This window comes from Gouania willdenowi, chromosome 14 (assembly GCF_900634775.1).
Source record: "Gouania willdenowi chromosome 14, fGouWil2.1, whole genome shotgun sequence".
NCBI classification, from domain to species: Eukaryota; Metazoa; Chordata; class Actinopteri; order Blenniiformes; family Gobiesocidae; genus Gouania; species Gouania willdenowi.
In genome coordinates this window covers 26,566,205-26,583,776 of record NC_041057.1, presented here as the reverse complement: position 1 = coordinate 26,583,776, position 17,572 = coordinate 26,566,205, and the positions used below count along the sequence as shown (strand labels likewise).

Below are 17,572 nucleotides of genomic sequence, written 5' to 3'. Positions count from 1 at the left end.
GAGGGCCGTAATCTTAAAATTAATTTTTTGAACGTTTTGCCTCACCAAATTACTCCAAAGTAACAAATTCACACACTCGGGGTATTTGGGAGCCATTGACTAAGTTTCAGGTTGAACAGGCACCGCATCGGGGAGATACTGGCTCCACACACACACACACACACACACTGCTACCACTGTGTAATTAACACAGGGGTAACAGTATGTATTACCCCTGTGTTAATTACACCATGCTGTATATACCTAATAACGTAAATTTCATCCTTTCAAAGACAAAACAATAACAAGATTACACATTTCTTTTATTTGACAATACAGGACATTTTAATAAAAACTGGCACATTTTTATAGTCCGACCAAAACAATGGTGGAATTTACTACTGCATCAACGCCTCAGTCCTTTTTTTTTTTTTTTTTTTTAATTCTATCACAGTTCCTACAGATGTTTGTAAAGATAATCGAAGGCTGAAGAATCGGGCCCATGCTTTGCATCAGATGTTTTTACTGTTGAAGGTGTGAAACAGGGACTAACTGGTTTCCACAAACATCAAGGCAACTTCGATTACATAGCAAGGACGATAAGGCACCCGCTTTATGCACTGCTGACAAGCAGCAACTTCAAGATACAAGACATGGCTGCAGATAATGGTAATACTTCTCAGTCCCACTTTGTGCTTCTGAATATCTGTAACACTGCGTTAATGCACCGTTACAACCAAAGTCCAGGTTCTGTGGGAATGTCTTTAAATAACCAGTGTTCACATAATGCAACACAAAAAGTGAGAAAGCCCTTCATTACACAACACTTATACAGTACACAACAGATGAGGCGATGCTCTGTAGTAGTAATTCAGCACTTTCTCAATCACTGTGGAGGCCACGCTTGGCAGAACAGAATGTTTTCACCCCCTAGTGGTTGTTTAACAAACTGCTTCACACTCTTGTTAATGTAGAAAGTGCTGCTGATTCATCACTGGCACAGCATTGTAAATGTAAAAGACCATTAAATAGGTGGGGTAAATAAAATGCAGCAATAACATCAATCACATGCAATAAAAGTAAAAAGTATGAGAGATGTATCATAGATTTGAGTTGTAAATAAAAAAAAAAATATATAATGAACGTTAAAAGCTTTAAAGGCCATGCCGTTGACCAATTTTTTTTTTTTTATGCCAGAATAACAGCATTAATACAATTTCAAAAAAAATGTGCGTTCTCTTTTCCAGTTTTTTTCCCCCCACTAATAGAATTTCACTATTTTGTGTGCTAGCTTTACTTTCAAGTCAATATTTCCATTGAGTTTATTATTGCCTGATTAGTCTCTTTAGTGGCTGGTTAGATATAAATTGTGGAACTGGGAATTCTTTCAGTCTTTTGGCAGAAATATAGTAAACCACTTTGATGCATTTAAATAATGAGAAACTTTGGCACATATTAATAAAAAAACAAAACGATTTCTAGTTCCGTCATTTTTGAAGTTCTTCTGTCCAGTTTAAAGTATAGAAGAAAGTGAGAAATAGCTGAGTCACTGCTTCCTAAGGATGACATTAACAGTAGTAACATATATACACACAGTAATACAGGGGAGATACAACATTTAATAATATTATCAATGCCTAACTGGTTCACATATTGACAGTACTGGACATACAAAGGTAGTGTTATGTGATAGTTAAACTATTGACACTGGCTTCCCGTCCCTTTATTGTGCTAACATCTCGAACAACTTCAACATCCGCCACTGCAGTGGACCACATCATTCACTCGCCAATAAAATAAGTACACGTTAATAAAATCACAGCAGAAGCTATTCTAATAAATTATGATTTAAAGTCCTGCATTTCTCAGAGTTGAACTCAGTGCTATACTGTACTTAGTGAGTCTCCACAGCGCAGACAAACCCTGGGAACTCCCTTTGGACCACCTGCTGTGCCCTCCGGCTGCAGGCGCTGCTCCCAGCTGGGTCGGAGGAGAGGGATGCTGGCGTGTCCTCATGCTGGCGGTGTCTGGATTCAGAGCTCTCCATTCCACAGTGCCCAGTCCATCATTTCACCTCATCTTCTGAGGCTCGATGTGCAGAGTGGGCCAGACTCCACACAGAAACTGAACACAGGACACACACCATGAGGGGTTACTGCCATTCATCGACACGCTGGGCTATGATAAAACACTGAAAGTTCTTCTTATTTATTAAAGCTACGGTAGGCGATTTTCTCCAGATACACTTTTTAGGTTTTCGGTTGAAATTGTCTTTATGTCCTGACAGAAAATTAGATCTTAACTTTGACCAATGGAAAAAAAAAACGAACCATTTTCTTTTTTTAACCACTTACGTCTCCCTGTCTCCCTGCTCGTTCTCGATCCCTCGCATGCACGAACTCACACTGAAAGCACGTCACCGCTGACAGAGTTTTTGGTCACGTTTTTTAACATATATAATGGTGAAGTTTATTGTATACTTACTGCTGAATGAGACATGAGACAACAAAGTTTCTACACAAAACAAGCGATGAGCTGAGCTCCACTTCTGCAGCAGCTGTGTGTGTGCAATGTGAGTGAGACGGAGCACAGAGGGGAGGGGCGAGGGGGTTAAAGGCGGAGCCGTTAGGGAGGCTACATTCAAAATCATACTAGCTTTTGAAAATTGCCATCCCTACCTTTAAGTGTGTAATGATTCATCCACTAGACAGGGTTCCTACAACTTCTGTCAAATGTAATTCAAGACTTTTTATTGCCATCTTAAATTAAATTTAAGACCAACTTCACAGTAATCACAATTGGGAGAAAAAATGCCACATTACTTAGGGTTAGGGTACATTTTTTATAGTGTCTGGTGAAGACGTAGTAAACGCACAAAAATACACAAAATAACAGTAAAATACACGAATAAAACAGACTAAAATATTCAAAATCACGCTAAAAATCAAGAAAAATCTTCGTTGGACAGGTCATTTTTGTTAAATTTACTGTTCCTCGTGTTGTTGAAAGTCCTGTTGCAACCACTTCACCGTTTAGTTGTTGGTTCCACTGTCGTGATTGTGCAATATTATGGTACATTATACATTAATAAAAAAAAAAACAAATGTTACCATTTACTTTAAAATGTGAGACTAATTAAAATCATACTAACTGTATGTGTTAAATTTAAGATTAGTTTAGATCATGCTAAATCAACTTTTTTGAGCTTTTAATCTTGTTCCTACAGTATGTTAATTCCTTATAAAAAACACACCCACAAAGTATAATTGGGCTTCCTTCCTGCATCTCTGAGCTACCCTCACTAATCTTGGTCTCTGATCTGCTGCTCTGCCCTCTTCTAAAAAACGAGCGGTCCCTCCACAATTGACGGCACAAAAGTCTGAACCGCCCCTTCCAGGTAGTGCCTGCTACCGGCACCGCACCTCCACAGTGAGCTGGAGCTAAAGGCATGCGAGCAGCCGAAGGACATTTTTTTTGATGGTCATTGTTTCCTTTCTTATACCATTTGCACAGGGAAAACAATTGGTTTTTGTAACAAAAGATAATGTCTGGTAAGCAAAAATGTGTGTTCGGCTGCAAAAGTCCTGTGAGTTTGTTCATGAAAAGGGACGGCACTCACACGGGGAGAGGCGGAGCTCCAGAGGAACTGTGCGTCTCAACTTCAGGGTTGAAAGATAATAAGTCATATTTATTAATACATTTGTATTTTTATTTTGCCAAAATTAAATATTAACCATATGTGGCTTAAGTTGACTTTGGAAAGTCTAAAATAGCATGATATAGATATTTTAAGACATTTTAATGACAATTAAGACCTTATTTTTAGATTCATGAAATTAAAGCTTTTTATGAATCCGCGGGAACACTGCTAGATCAATGAATCGATTTATAATCCTACGATTGAACTACACTGATCTGTGCTTGGCAAGTTGGCCTTCCTGATGACATTAATCAATCTAAAATCGATTTAAAAGGTAATCAATAGATTGTATTGATAAAAGGAAATAGGGCATTGGATTGAAAGCACGGCAGACTTTATATGTTTTTTAAAACATATTTCACAGATTTTATATGTGTTTTAAAAGCACATTTAATGATAAAGACGTTACGGCCAACTCTGGTGGATGTCTATGACGTCACACGCAAAGCAGACAACACAACATAGCAAGGAGGGAAAGACGGCGAGCGAGAAGTTGATCAATAATCCACCTATGGGGTTCAGTGTGTGAAAATACTGAAGCTTTAGTTCAGACTGAGATATTCTAAAGGAGTCGCTCACTGTGTCAACCAGGGTTGGGGTCAGTTACAATTAAAAATAAATGATTATTTTCCCTCTAAAAGCCAATTACAATTATGTTCTGAATTACTAAAGTTCAAATTCAATTAATCACAATTACTGAGCCTGAAATAAATAACCCCATAAAACGTAACCTCCCTCTTTTGTTAGCTTTCTGATAGTATCTGATAGCAACATGATAATGGGTCATTTGTCTCCCATGTCTTAAATAAGTTGCAAAATACACAAAAAAACATAATCTATCATCCAATTTGTTTTTCATCTTTTGGTTATCTTATTAGGCTTCCTTATCCAAAAACACATTGGTTTTAATGTTTTTGTTGGTGGTGTGTGAGCTATTTTTCTGTCCATAATAGTCCCCTTGATTTAAATACTTTTTTCTTCAAATATTAAAATGGTCTCACTCTAAACAGTAAAAAAAAAAGCCAAATATTCTTCAATTTTTATGCCTTACTAAATATAGCCTTATCTCTGAAATGTCGGTGTTTTCTACATTTCATTTTTCATGCCTTACTAGAATTTCCAGTTTAATACGTTGGCACTGATAGTTTTTCAAGAATTTTCATGGCAATTATAATTACAAAATTAATTATCTGAGCTCAATTATGATTACAACAGCAATAAGTTTTTGATTTTATATTTATTTATTTTTATGTTAAAAAACCAACAGAAGAGTCAGGTAAACCTAATGTGTATTTTGACTGAAAACATACTGAGTATTGAAAATGAGAGCAGAAAAGTTTACATCCTGTTAATTTAAACTGAAATGTTGGTTGGATTTTAGTCAAATAAAATGTGAATATATTTGTTGTCATTCAATGTTTACTTGTTTGTTTAAGTCTATAATAATTTATAGATGATTTCCTGATACGAAACAGGAATCTAGCAAAGCCACCTTCACTGTCCAGTATTTAGGTAAATAAAAATAAGTTAATAAGTTACTGAATCGATTTCAATCATTCTAAATCCACTAATATCATCCATAAATCGAATTGGCAACAACAAATCATGATTCAAATCGAATCGTTGTTAAAATAAATCAATACATCCCTAATATTTATTTATATATATATATATAGTATATGTATATATGTATAACATGTACACTTTAAGGCATTCTAGACTTTGACCAGTTTGATCAAGTTTTATTTCAACACAGTTGGAGAAAACATCAGGTAGTATTTTCTAATGTAAAAGAAAAAGACAGGAAGAGTAGAGTTGTGATGAGGATTAGACCTACCTTTATTTTTGGGCTGTACTTGAGGTAGGTTGATCTGATCTGCAGGCTAAACAACAAAGACAGAGATAATTTGAGTGATGTAAACACTGTGTGTGAATGCAATGTGAGCCAAACACGAGCTCACCTGAGGAGGATGTGTAGGTACGACCCCAGTCCTGTGAAGATGTGCCACCAGGCATGAAATTGTGTCGCCACTCCAACACCAGGGGGCAGTGTTTGTCTAGAGGCTCTGAGATTCACAAGGAGAACCTTTAGTGTGATAGTTTCCACATTCAGATGATTATTTGGACAACCCTCACCTTATTGAGTCACAGAAGATGTTATCAATGTTCCACAGAAGGAATCCCAACAGGAAAATACCTAAGGAGGTGTAACAGAGCGGCCTGAGCCATGGGTACACCCTGAAAAAAAAAAGCATTATTCTCCACACGCTGCTGTTGGTTAGGAATGACCTGACTCTCCTTGGAGTCTCATAGAAGTGTGTGCTCTCTGGTTATTTCATCTTAAAACCAAATCAAAATAACAAATTAACAGTGTGGTTATTTTGTTTTACTAACTTAAAACCTAAACAAATACAGAAAAATCTAAAACCAGACAAGCAGCATTTTAAAATTGAATCTTCTGTTTGTGTAATATTGGATATTTAAGGGAAACTATAGACGAGAGTTTCATGTTTTAATCTCACCACACAGAGTGGACCCACAGACGGGGCCGGACTTTTACTCCTGGGAAAAAAAGGAGCAATGTCACATTACTGATGAACTGGTGAATTGAAACGAGATTAATACATAAACAAATCAAAACAAAAAATGATATGTGATCAAAGCAACACGAGGGGATGTAATGAATCTACTGGTGCTCTTCTTTTCTTGTTCTGTGTTGACAGCTACCGTTAGTGGTTAACAGTAATATAACGTGCAATTTTCTTTTACTGCCCTCAAAAAGGCTGTGCAATTATTTTTCCCAAAGTGTCAAATCGTAGAAGTTCTAACATCTATTATTCCTCACACCAGCCTCACAGTCGATAGTCAGTCACCAGTTTATTTGGCTCGTAACACTTTTCGATAAAGTTGGCACAATATTCACAGATTCGGACTTCTAGGATCAATAACTCAAGCGAAATGTCATCGACACACAAATTACACCTATGTTCCATCGGTGTCAGGTGAACAACATACTACAAGATCATTTTTTATCAAACGCAGCAGAGTGAAAGTCCCCCAGTATGTGGGTCCCCTCTGTGTGATGAGCTTAAAACATGAAGTTCTCGTCCATAGTTTACCCGTAAATATCCAAACAAAAGATTAAATTTGAAAACTTAAAGCCGCTGCTTTTCTGGTTTTGGATTTTTCTGTGTTTCTGTTTCGGTTTTAAGTTAATAACACAAAATAACCACACTGTTTGTTACTTTGATTTGGTTTTAAAAAGGAATAACCAAAGAACAAAGGGTACACAGATTCCATAGCAGTGATCCTCTTGGAAAGCTTACCATGTCACAATGAAGATGGATCGCATCACGAGGCAGGCGACCAGAGCCCCATACATTACCTGAAAGAAAGAAAGAAAGAAAGAAAGAAAGAAAGAAAGAAAGAAAGAAAGAAAGAAAGAAAGAAAGAAAGAAAGAAAGAAAATCACTTTAAAAAAACATTCTAACAAATGAAAGACACAAATCCCACACTGAAATATAAATGATTGTTCCTCCCATTTTATTATGCTAGGGTGGGGTCTTCCATTAAAGAGTAACTAAACCCCAAAACAGTTGATTCATTCTGGTCCAACTATTGATATTTTAATCAAGGTATTAAAAATTGGTGTATTTTGTTGTGTGAGTGACTTTCCTCTATGGTTTGAAACCTGGCTTTTACAATAACATTTAGCTATTAGCTTAGTTTTTGGTGGCTTCTTAGGTCACTGTTGGCCCCACCCCTTCTATGAAAACTAGCATCTGTGGACTCTACAATCAGTGGTGAGTACAACAGAGATGTAGGAGTAAGTAATGAGTAGGTAGTTAGCGTAGCATAGATTGTTCTGTTTTACGCCCAGTCTATTTTATTATATACAGTAGACTTGGCTTTCTTAGCTACTCCAGAAGCCCCGCCCATAATCACAGCATTTTTTTAATTCCCCCCTGATGGGGGTTTAAAGTGGAAAAACACAAAAATTAAAACCAAATCACGTGATGACATTCTTCACAAATATTCTTATCTGGGCAGGAACTTTGCAAAACAAGTTTTTTAAAACATCAAACCAGAACAGTCTACACAGCCCAGATTTAAGATATGGAGAGTTGAAAAGAAACACCCGAGTCATAAATTGTAGTAGGGATATGAAAATGCAAATTACTCACACCATCGATGATATATCTTGTTGCATGACCAGTCATTAGTTATTTCCCTTTCTAAAAGGGATCAGTGTGTGTATAAAGAGTAACTAAACATCTACCACTAGGAGGGAAATTCAAAAAATGCCTTGATTATGGGCGTTGCTCCTGAAGCAGTAATACACGTCCAGTCACACAGAATCCAAATGTGAAGCTCACCCACGCACACACAACCCCACAAACACTATAGCACTAATGGGCAAACCGCCGCTTCTCTCCAGCCATGAACCCAGGAACACCACCTCACACAACAGTGTTTGAATTTTCCTCAAAGCAAATACTGAGTGCTTATTTAAGTGCTAAAAGAAAAAGAAAAATGTCCCCACCTTTTACCATCATTGACAAAAACCTGAATGATTCAAGCAGACCTACAGACAATGATTTATGGGCTTCACCCTCTTCCGTGTTTGAATTGATGGTAAAATGTAAAATGCTTAAAAAAAGCTGTAATGTTTGCTGAAGCAAACTGAGCTTATCTTATATTTACACACACAACATCCAGACAATCTGACCAAACTTGTCTTCATGTTATCTCAACCGTTATCTAATCTCACACACATGCGCATGTGTGTGCGTGCGTGTATTTTACAGCGACAGTGCGCAACGTTAGCAAAGAAGACTGGTGGATTTTGTCACCTGTACGAGAACTGCTTTTGGTCTGATACTGGTGCTGATCTGGACTCCTACTGTGATATTTACCACATTTACCACCCAGATGTGTTTGATTTAAAGACAGTTATTTCACAGAGATAGATGCTTAGCTAACTGATTGTATTCATTCACTGATCAAAGAGTAAGGACATGCAGTATTATGGGGAATGAGAGGATGAAACAGATTGTTCTGCATCCTGGAATCAAATTGTTGACATGATAATCATAATCAAATCAAATCATGAGACCAGTAAAGATATACTAATTATAACGCACATGCCTCATTGCAGTGTTTCATAAACTTTGTCTGTTTGGCTTCCTTTTGTAGAGAGCAGTCAAGGACTTTTGCTTCAGAGCAAAGCAAACACTTTGGAAAAATGTTTGCTTTGCATTACAACCAACTGCAACTTTATATTAAACAAAGTAAAAACAAGTTAAGACACACGTATGAAGAATCTAAATCAGCTCATCCAAACCGCCCAAACTAAAGTACAATTTTGAATAAAGCTCAACTTCTAAGATGTGGGCTAATTATTGGAGCCAAAACCTGTTTTTTAGGGATAAACTGTATTAGAAGGGTTATTACATAGTTTAAACATAAACTGCCTTTGTTTAGGTTCTTTCCATGGCTTTGCACATGGATCAGATGACTGGGTCTGGCCCTGTGGAAGCCTGATTAAAAAAAGACATAAGATTCAGGTGTGCTAAAGCAGGGAGATGAAAAAATAAAAAAATCAGGAACTGTTTTTGGGCTATAACCTAAATTTACACACATGACTCAGCATAAATGTCTGAAAAATTAGCACTGCTGAAATGTACCATACTTCTGAAAGTAAGTCCCAGCTTTGCATGATCGAAGCTGAAATTTGTACCAAAGGTCACGAGACACATTATTTGTCAGGTTGTATTTGCAAAACAAAAAGTTGGCGTTTGTTCATGGTGTTTTATGTTTGCATACCACACTGTGATATAGACGAGGGATATGTGTTTTGTGTGGGTCTTTTTCTTCGGTTTTAGTAGGAAATTATCCCAGCTGGTAAACCCAATGTTTACACAAAGTAAAGATTACTCACGACACACACTGAACACTAATGGCAAACAAAGAGCCACATGACCCAGGGGCCAACACCGCAGAGCACACCCTTACCTGATGAAACACCGGCTCCTTCCACTGTAAGTACACCTGGGTGACATGTACACAGAGAGCAGTCAGCAAGGTGTGATGAATTTCAGGCTTTATCAGCAGTGTGGTACAAAGTACGCTCTGGATACTCACCACAGTGACCGAGATGCTGAAGATTAATAATAGGGTGATAGGAAACAAGCTGAGGCCACTGTCTTGTTTGAAACACTCATATCTAGAAAAAGGTGAAATACATAGGTTTATATTTAGCTTACAAACAAGATCATAAAAAAGACAAATCAAGAAAACAAAGTGGTGCCACTTACAGACAGTAAACAAAGACACATGTACTGTAGATCATTGGCAACTCATCCAGTAGCTAAAAAACAAAACAGATGCTTATTACCAAATCATTATACCATATTTTCACATTTCATCAGGTGGTACATGTTTGTTCTAACAAGCCAATACAGAGTCCTATTGAGACACTGTGGCTCACCTGCATTTCATAGAGCAGCGTCATGTGGAAGCACCAGGAACCGATACCTACAGCTAGGCGACACAGACGAAGAGCAAACTGTCAAGACACAACACTGAAACAGCAGAATAAACAGTGCAGCATCAACGGTTGTTCTTTAGTAGTTCCCCTTGGGCTGTAAGACACAAACCTGCCAGTCCAAGAAAGGACCAGATGTAGCGGAACTCCATGCCATCACGAAACGCCTGGATGGCCCCGTAAATAGGAGGAAGGATCATAATCAGGTTGCTGACTGTGTTCCCTGTGCAGGCGGGAGACGAGATTTTAGTACAAGATCCAGGTGGTGGTGAACATACTACGACCTCGAGCTGGGCGATATATTGAGATTCAAGATGTATTGAGCTTTCTATTTTGGTGATATAGAAAACAACAATATCACCTATATCAGATATAGACAGGGTTCCCACACCTTTTTCACAGACATTTTTCAAAACTTTTCACCAAATTTCCATCACTTGGTTTGGAACCACGAAAATCTATTCAAGACCGTTAGAGTGCAAAAAAACAGAGGTCTGTCAGTGTGCCATGGTTAGTAGCAAAAATGTGACACAGGGAATGTGTCCATCACTTGTCTATCATATAACATTGTACAAAGATTTTTCAATAGTTTTTAAAGAACAATGCATCTTGAATGTAACATTAAACGACAAATAACTAAGCGCTATTAGCAATGTACTACACAACTTCAATTTCAGTAAAAGTTGTGAAAAAACATGACAGCACAGTGTTGAAAATAAATCAGACTAACAACCAATATAAGTTTTGTTTCTGCTGCCAGTAAAATAAATCACAAAAGATATCACATCGCATTCATACTAGACATTAAATACCAGTATGTAGAAACTTTGTAACGCTAACATGTATCATCTTCCTTCAATTCACAAAAAATAAAAATCAATGCTTTGTTTAAGCAGTCAATACATTGTTAATACACTATCATTTGAAACGAATCAAGTTTGAGTCAAAGGATGTCTGGAATCTGGAAATTTATTATTCTTTATTCTATTTTTGTTTATTTTTACCAAATTTCACTTTTCTTTTTAAATTTTGGCAATTGCCTTACAGTAAATGCAGAAATAGACTAAAAAAAACACACACAATGACAGAAAAATACACAAAAGGACAACAAAAATCCCCCAAAATGACTAAAAAACTAAAACAACAACAAAAGAGAAAAAATACACAATAAAGCCAAAAACATAAAATTAAAACACACCAAATGGGAGCAAAATATATATATACAAAATGACCCCAACCTTCTGTTCTTTCCTGTCTTAATGTTCAGATCGGTCATTATTACCTACACCAAGCGCAATGTGCAGAAGCGGAAGGTTATGTTTTACCCTGCATTTGTCTCTGTCAGTCTGTTAGCAAGATAACTTGAAATATGAACGGAATTGAATAACATTTTCAGGGAAATTGATAAATGGGACAAGGAACGTGATTAAATTTTGGTGAAGTTCTGGCTACCAAAAGAAAATATGTAGATATAGATATATCCCATTCATTTTCACAACCACACTGTGTAACTTCTTGTTGATAATGTCATAGGTTCTCTCAGAGTCAACAGCTCAATGTTGACAGGTAGGTAGGGTAACACAGCTCAATGTTGACAGGTAGTCATGGTAATCCTGAGTTTACCATGTTACCATGACCGGAGCTTGTTAGCTGAGCTTGAGCTGCTTGGTGGAGGTCTGCGCTCTCTGAGTGCTTTTTTTGGTCTCAATGCAGACATGAATGTTGATCATGTGGCCCTCGGATCATACAATCACATTTTTGTGGCCCCCGCTGTGATAAAAGTTGGCTATCTCTGTGTTAGGCCCCATAGATGTGTATATATTTATCTAAAGTTTAAGGTGATTGTTGGAAATGTGCCTCATGATTTATTCAAAACTTTGCTGGGTTTAAAAGACTCCATGTGGCCCATCATTTCTGATTTTAATGGAGTGAATACAAAAGTCTGTAATAAATTATTTAGCCTACATTAGACATTTGAGAGACATAGCTTCAGTACAATTTACATTTTACAGCCTGTCTTCTAATTTTTGTTTTGAAATCACCACATAGAAAATAGGCTCTTCCTGTTATAATTTCAGCTGAATGGTGTATCAGCCACAGTATGCAGGGGATGAAAAGCCTTGGTTTGCACGTTAGAGTACCATATTACCATATTATTAAAACTTGAAGCCTCCAGGGTCTGTAATGATAATGGTTTGCAGTAAGGAATGGATGTTGGCATGTAAACGTTTACCTCTATACATGCGCACTTCTGCATCATTCTCCATCTGCCTGTTTCATGATGATGCCTTCAAAATATTATAATTGAGAGCGCCATAGTTCTGTTGACTGATTTATAACTTGATTAATATTTATTTTGTTGTCTTGTTGCGTGAGTTGCCGGGATTTTTTTTGTGATTGTTATCTATTGATCAATAAAATTGCTACTGCCTGATGTCATACAGGACTGTGTATTATCCAAATGTTTGTTGTTTAGTTCTTGCTAAAATGCAATGCCACACATCGATGCCATTGGTGTCTTTTCAGCCTGATTTGCTTCCTTTCATTGGCCGTCTGTCTCACAGCGTGTTCATCTCAAACTACGTACATAACTTGAGGAATAGGATGTTTTCAGATGATTAATAAATGCACTCAATGTTATTACAACAATATTTTGCCATTGTAGAATAATTTTTGCTTTGAATTGAACTGTTTTAGAAAAACCTTTTGTAATAGACTAAGGCACACATGTCAAACTCAAGGGCTGCGGGCCAAGTTCGGCCTGCCAGATCATGTAGTTTGGTCCGCGGGAAGTAGAAATTACTGCAAAAAATGACTTTTTGTGAATTACCATATAAATTGTGGGGACAATACAACAGGGGTTGCAAAACTAGATTATTTACTGTGAAATTAAATTGCAAATATTTTCAAAGAGCTGGGAAAATTCTCACAAAATATGCCACAGAATTCTGGCAAAATACATTGCAAAGTCAAGGAATTTGCACCAATTGCTTAACATTCAGGATTTTGTTTGAATTTGTGCTTCTTTCCCTTTACAAAAATGTGGATTTTTCTGGTCCAGTCCAATTGAGGTCAAACTGGGTCGTATGTGGCCCTTGAACTATGACTTTGACACCACTGGACTAAGGCAACACCAGTGTAGTCGAAAAGGAATAGCCCATAGTTTACAGTCAGGCAGGAGAAAGGTGTTTTAATGGTTTCCTAATGAGGGCTTACAGACAGAGGAATCTAGGTGTAGCAGGTATGCGTAGGCCTCGGGTGTGTTAGATCACTTGATTCCTTATCTTGCCTCAGGTAAAACCTTTGAGCTTAGTGTACATACGTGAGCTACCCTCAATGTTTGCCTGTTGAACACTGAGCATCTGAATGTGTGGGGCCCATGACCACATTTGCCATGTGCTGATGTTTAGGGACAACAACATCAAGGTGTCACTCTGCTGAAAGAACAATGCTGCATTCCAGTTTTTGTAACCTGACACACCATTTGGAGCCCAAACAATTATCCAGTAGTTGAAAACAATTAACTGGGTGAGTTTGTGTCACAAAAGCTTTGTCTGCTGGGATCTCAAACAGGCTGGTCTTAGCTGTAGGAACCAGAAATACACGAGTACATTGTACTTCTAGAAAGTTTCTATCAGTTCATGGCCACTAATTAAACTGTCACATTCTGGATTACGTGGTTGAGGATACCACTAATCTATACCTAACTCTCACCTGTTTTACCAAAATCCAACCCTGACAGAAAATGTACACTAATATACAATGTCCCGACAATGTGTTACTTAAAGGGCCCATGTTAAGCTAAATCGACTTTTCTGTGCTTTAAACACCATAAATGTTTATTTGGGCTTCATTCACATGCCCAAAGTGTTTTTTTCATTGATTCCCTCAATCGTTAGTTAGAGGTAGATTTGCTCCTTTCTTACTGCAGGGTGATCCCAAACACCTTGCTCCAATTTGATGACGCGTTCTCACTTTGATGACAAATTTGATGCGGCACTAGCTGGAGAAGCCGCGCCTCCAGGAAGCTCTCTGCAGTGATTGACATGTAAACAGACACACCCACAAAGGTGAACATTTCAGTGTCCTTCGCACAGTGCTATGTATGTATTTTCTACAGTCTATGTATGTACCTGCGAACGCCCCGCCCCCACGCTCTGTCTCGTGTTTATAAAGAAGCATGAGCTCGGCTACGGAGTGGGTGGGAGGAGGGCGGGCCGTCCTCTGGCCCTACGTCACTGTGAGGAGGAAGTCAGTGTCCTGTCTATAGACAATATGAATAAGCATACGTAGGCCGCAAATCAGCCTGATTGTGTGAAGTTGCTGAGAAAGTCAATTTTCAGAGTCTAAAACTCTGGAAAACAGGCGAGTTAGGGAAAATAAACCTCAAATACTATGTTTTTGGGGTTCTTAGAAGAAATGGAGATGAAAAATAGCATGATATGGGACCTTTAACGCTTGTGTTGGAATGTAATTGACATCAATCAGTGCTGTTAAAAATCTTGGCCAAAACCAAAAATTAGGCAAGGTTGAAAACAGAAACACTGAAAGAAATTATTATATACATTATTAACAAAATTGCATTTATGCCTATGACACTAAAATCAATATTTTGCAACTGCATAAATTAAAATAAACAATGTACAATATAAAATAAAAAAACAAAATAAAATGTTTCATTTCAAATAATCATGTACCGGGCTACAACTGATTGGGCTGCTAAAAGAGAGTCAAATTAAATATGTTCTCACATGACTTTACAAAGTGCAGTATTCGTGAAGAAGAGCAGCTTCTCTGCTTTATCACAGTCTGTTGGTCTTCTCATTGCTCTCTGAATGTCTCCTATCATTCTTGTGCATTATTTCCACTTCCAAGTAATGGTTTTTGTGATGCAGATGGAGTACAGTCACAATGAAGTGCAGAGGATCTTTTCACTGTTTTCACTCTGTGGTCCATCTCAAACTCTGCTTAGAAGACGCTTTAGTGCTCAGTTATGTTGAGATATGTCCACAGCGCAGACACATTGGCCAGTATCCAGACAAGCACATGCTGGACGCAGTATTTGCTCACGTCATCACAACATCCCGTTCCGGCTGGGTTATTTCAGTGAAAAAAGTGGAAAAATGGACTTTTTGTGCTAATGTTGTGCATTACTAGTTTTCACCTCAGCTGTTTTGTTGTACTTACTGTACGTTTATAAGTGTGTATTAAACAGCCAGTATTCCATCTTTCTCCATTTACTGGAAGAGATAAAGCTCATCCTCATGAGTCAAAATCATAAGAATAACTCACGCAGTTGTGACCCTTCAATGGATGCATCAGTGCAACACTACAAGATTACAGCTTAGTAAATATAAAAAAGGGAGATATTTGAATGCATCACAAATTACCTTTTGGCAGAAGTATCTAGTAAAGTAAAACCAGCATAGCACCCAGTACTCTGATCTTGACCATAATAAGCATAATAATGTGCTCAGTAATGTTTTCAAATGTCCTTTGAAGGGTTTTTTGACAATATTTCCCTAATGACAATGGCCTGCTGACCTGCTCCCACAAAAGTAAATCATTATGGAAACATTTAAATAAAATGACATGTTGTAGGTGATTCCCCAGGCCTTTATCCAATCCAGGGATTCTAGTATGTGCTTAATAAACATTAACACGTTCATTCCACAAATGATGAAACATATAGCTTACAGGACAAAACTATTACTCATGTAGAAGAGTAATATTTTCATAGTAAGACATGGGAAATTAACTAACTAACTAATCTGACAGAATAATACACAAAACAAGAGCAAGAAAACATGAAAAAAAAAGAATTACAACATTGCAAGAAAATACAGGAAAAAATTAAATACTCCAAACACACACAAAACTACTGCAAAAATTAACAAAATTACAGAAAAACACAAAAACACATCTCTGCAAACCCACCCACAAACAAACAAAACGACAACAGAAATACACAAGGTGACATGTATTTTACAGGAAAAATACACAAAGACTACAGAAATGCACAAAATGGGTTAGGATTACTAACGGTTCACTATGGCAGCCTCGCTTCTGTCAGTCAGCCCCTGTGGCTACAATGGTAGCTTACCACCACTGTGTGTGGAGTGAAATAATAATGCACATCAATGTAAAGTGCCTTGAGTGTCTATATAAATGCATTATTATTATTATTATTATTATAAAAAGCAAGACAAGAAATAATGATAAACCTTTTTGACTTTTTCAGAACTAATAAGTAACGTTTATTATACACATACTATCACTATCGGACTAAAAAAAGGCATGTAAATGTGTGATATTTTCCCAAAACATGCACCTGAGGGTACATTCAGTGTCATAGATATTGCAATTTGTGCTTGATTTGTTTTAAAATAATAGTAATAAAAACAAAATAATAATAACAATATTGTCATTTCTGTTTCAGAAAGTGACTTTTGTATTTGTCATCCGTTTTCTACGATCAAGGAAAATGTGAAGCCCCACTTATTGAGTATTACAAATTGTTATTTCACTAAATTTGCACGAGTACAGGACTTTCTATTCGTTATTATGCATTTTTCTTCTTTCTAAATAACCCTCCCGGAAACAAACATGTTTCTCTTAATAGTTTTACAGGGACTTGGCAGCCCTTGTTTGTGTACATGTAGCATTGAGTGCCTGTGGGAGATGTGAGGTAAACTCAGATAAGTGCAGTAGGAAAACCAGTTTTATCAGCACACACAGCAACGATGACTGATACACAGCATGACATACTTTATTAAGTTTCCTGCGCACTTACTGAATGGAACTATGTTGGACACAGTGACTCAACACCAACAACAGTCAGGTCACGGTGTTGATTCCGTGTTTATAGAACAACAACGTATCGCAAAGCTCGATTCAAACATACTGAACAGGCTGCTGTCGAGCCTCTGTCTTTTAACCTCATTCACGTACAGTTCGTGGCTGGGTCGACAGAGACAAACACAACACAAAACACCACAATGTCCTTAAAGCCATCATCACTGCTTCTTGTTTACGTTTTACGGTCCACTGTACGTTTACGTTACGCTCTCCACGCCCTCAACTCACCCGTTATTAAAGCAAACCAAATCGCTATTTTTTATAGGAGGCAAAGCAGGTGTTGTAATGTGTACTCACAGAATTCCGCGATGTAAAACGATACGATGTAGTTTTCCTCACACCAGTCCAGAGTGGAGGTCGGCGGCCCCCAGTATCCGTGCCTGTCTACCGAGGGAGCCATGATGGAAGAGGAGGAGGCTGTGGCTGCTAACGGGTTTGTATGTTGGCAGACTCCGTCACCGTGGGAGCCCTTGCGTCTTTTTACGTCG

The 17,572-nt window shown here is 37.6% G+C and overlaps 1 protein-coding gene across 1 annotated transcript; it reads right to left on the bottom strand.

The window, feature by feature from the left end:
• Positions 1-371: 371 nt before the first annotated feature.
• acer3 (alkaline ceramidase 3) lies at positions 372-17,531 on the bottom strand. The gene is made up of 11 exons (XM_028465869.1): positions 17,382-17,531; positions 10,339-10,449; positions 10,170-10,222; positions 9,997-10,049; positions 9,824-9,905; positions 9,695-9,730; positions 7,006-7,064; positions 5,816-5,917; positions 5,641-5,745; positions 5,517-5,562; positions 372-2,103 (listed from the first exon to the last, which is right to left on the bottom strand). The coding sequence occupies exons 1-11, from the start codon at positions 17,482-17,484 to the stop codon at positions 2,050-2,052; spliced, it is 804 nt and encodes a 267-aa protein (XP_028321670.1). The 5' UTR covers positions 17,485-17,531; the 3' UTR covers positions 372-2,049.
• Between the last annotated feature and the right edge of the window lie 41 nt (positions 17,532-17,572).

Coding starts and splice junctions, on each gene's coding strand:
- acer3 (XM_028465869.1), bottom strand. CDS start 17,484: ATGGCTCCCTCGGTAGACAGGCACGGATACTGGGGGCCGCCGACCTCC. Junction 10,050..10,169: donor CGCTGCTCTATGAAATGCAG/GTGAGCCACAGT, acceptor TTTGTTTTTTAG/CTACTGGATGAGTTGCCAAT. Junction 5,918..7,005: donor TCCATCTTCATTGTGACATG/GTAAGCTTTCCA, acceptor TTTTTTTTTCAG/GGTGTACCCATGGCTCAGGC.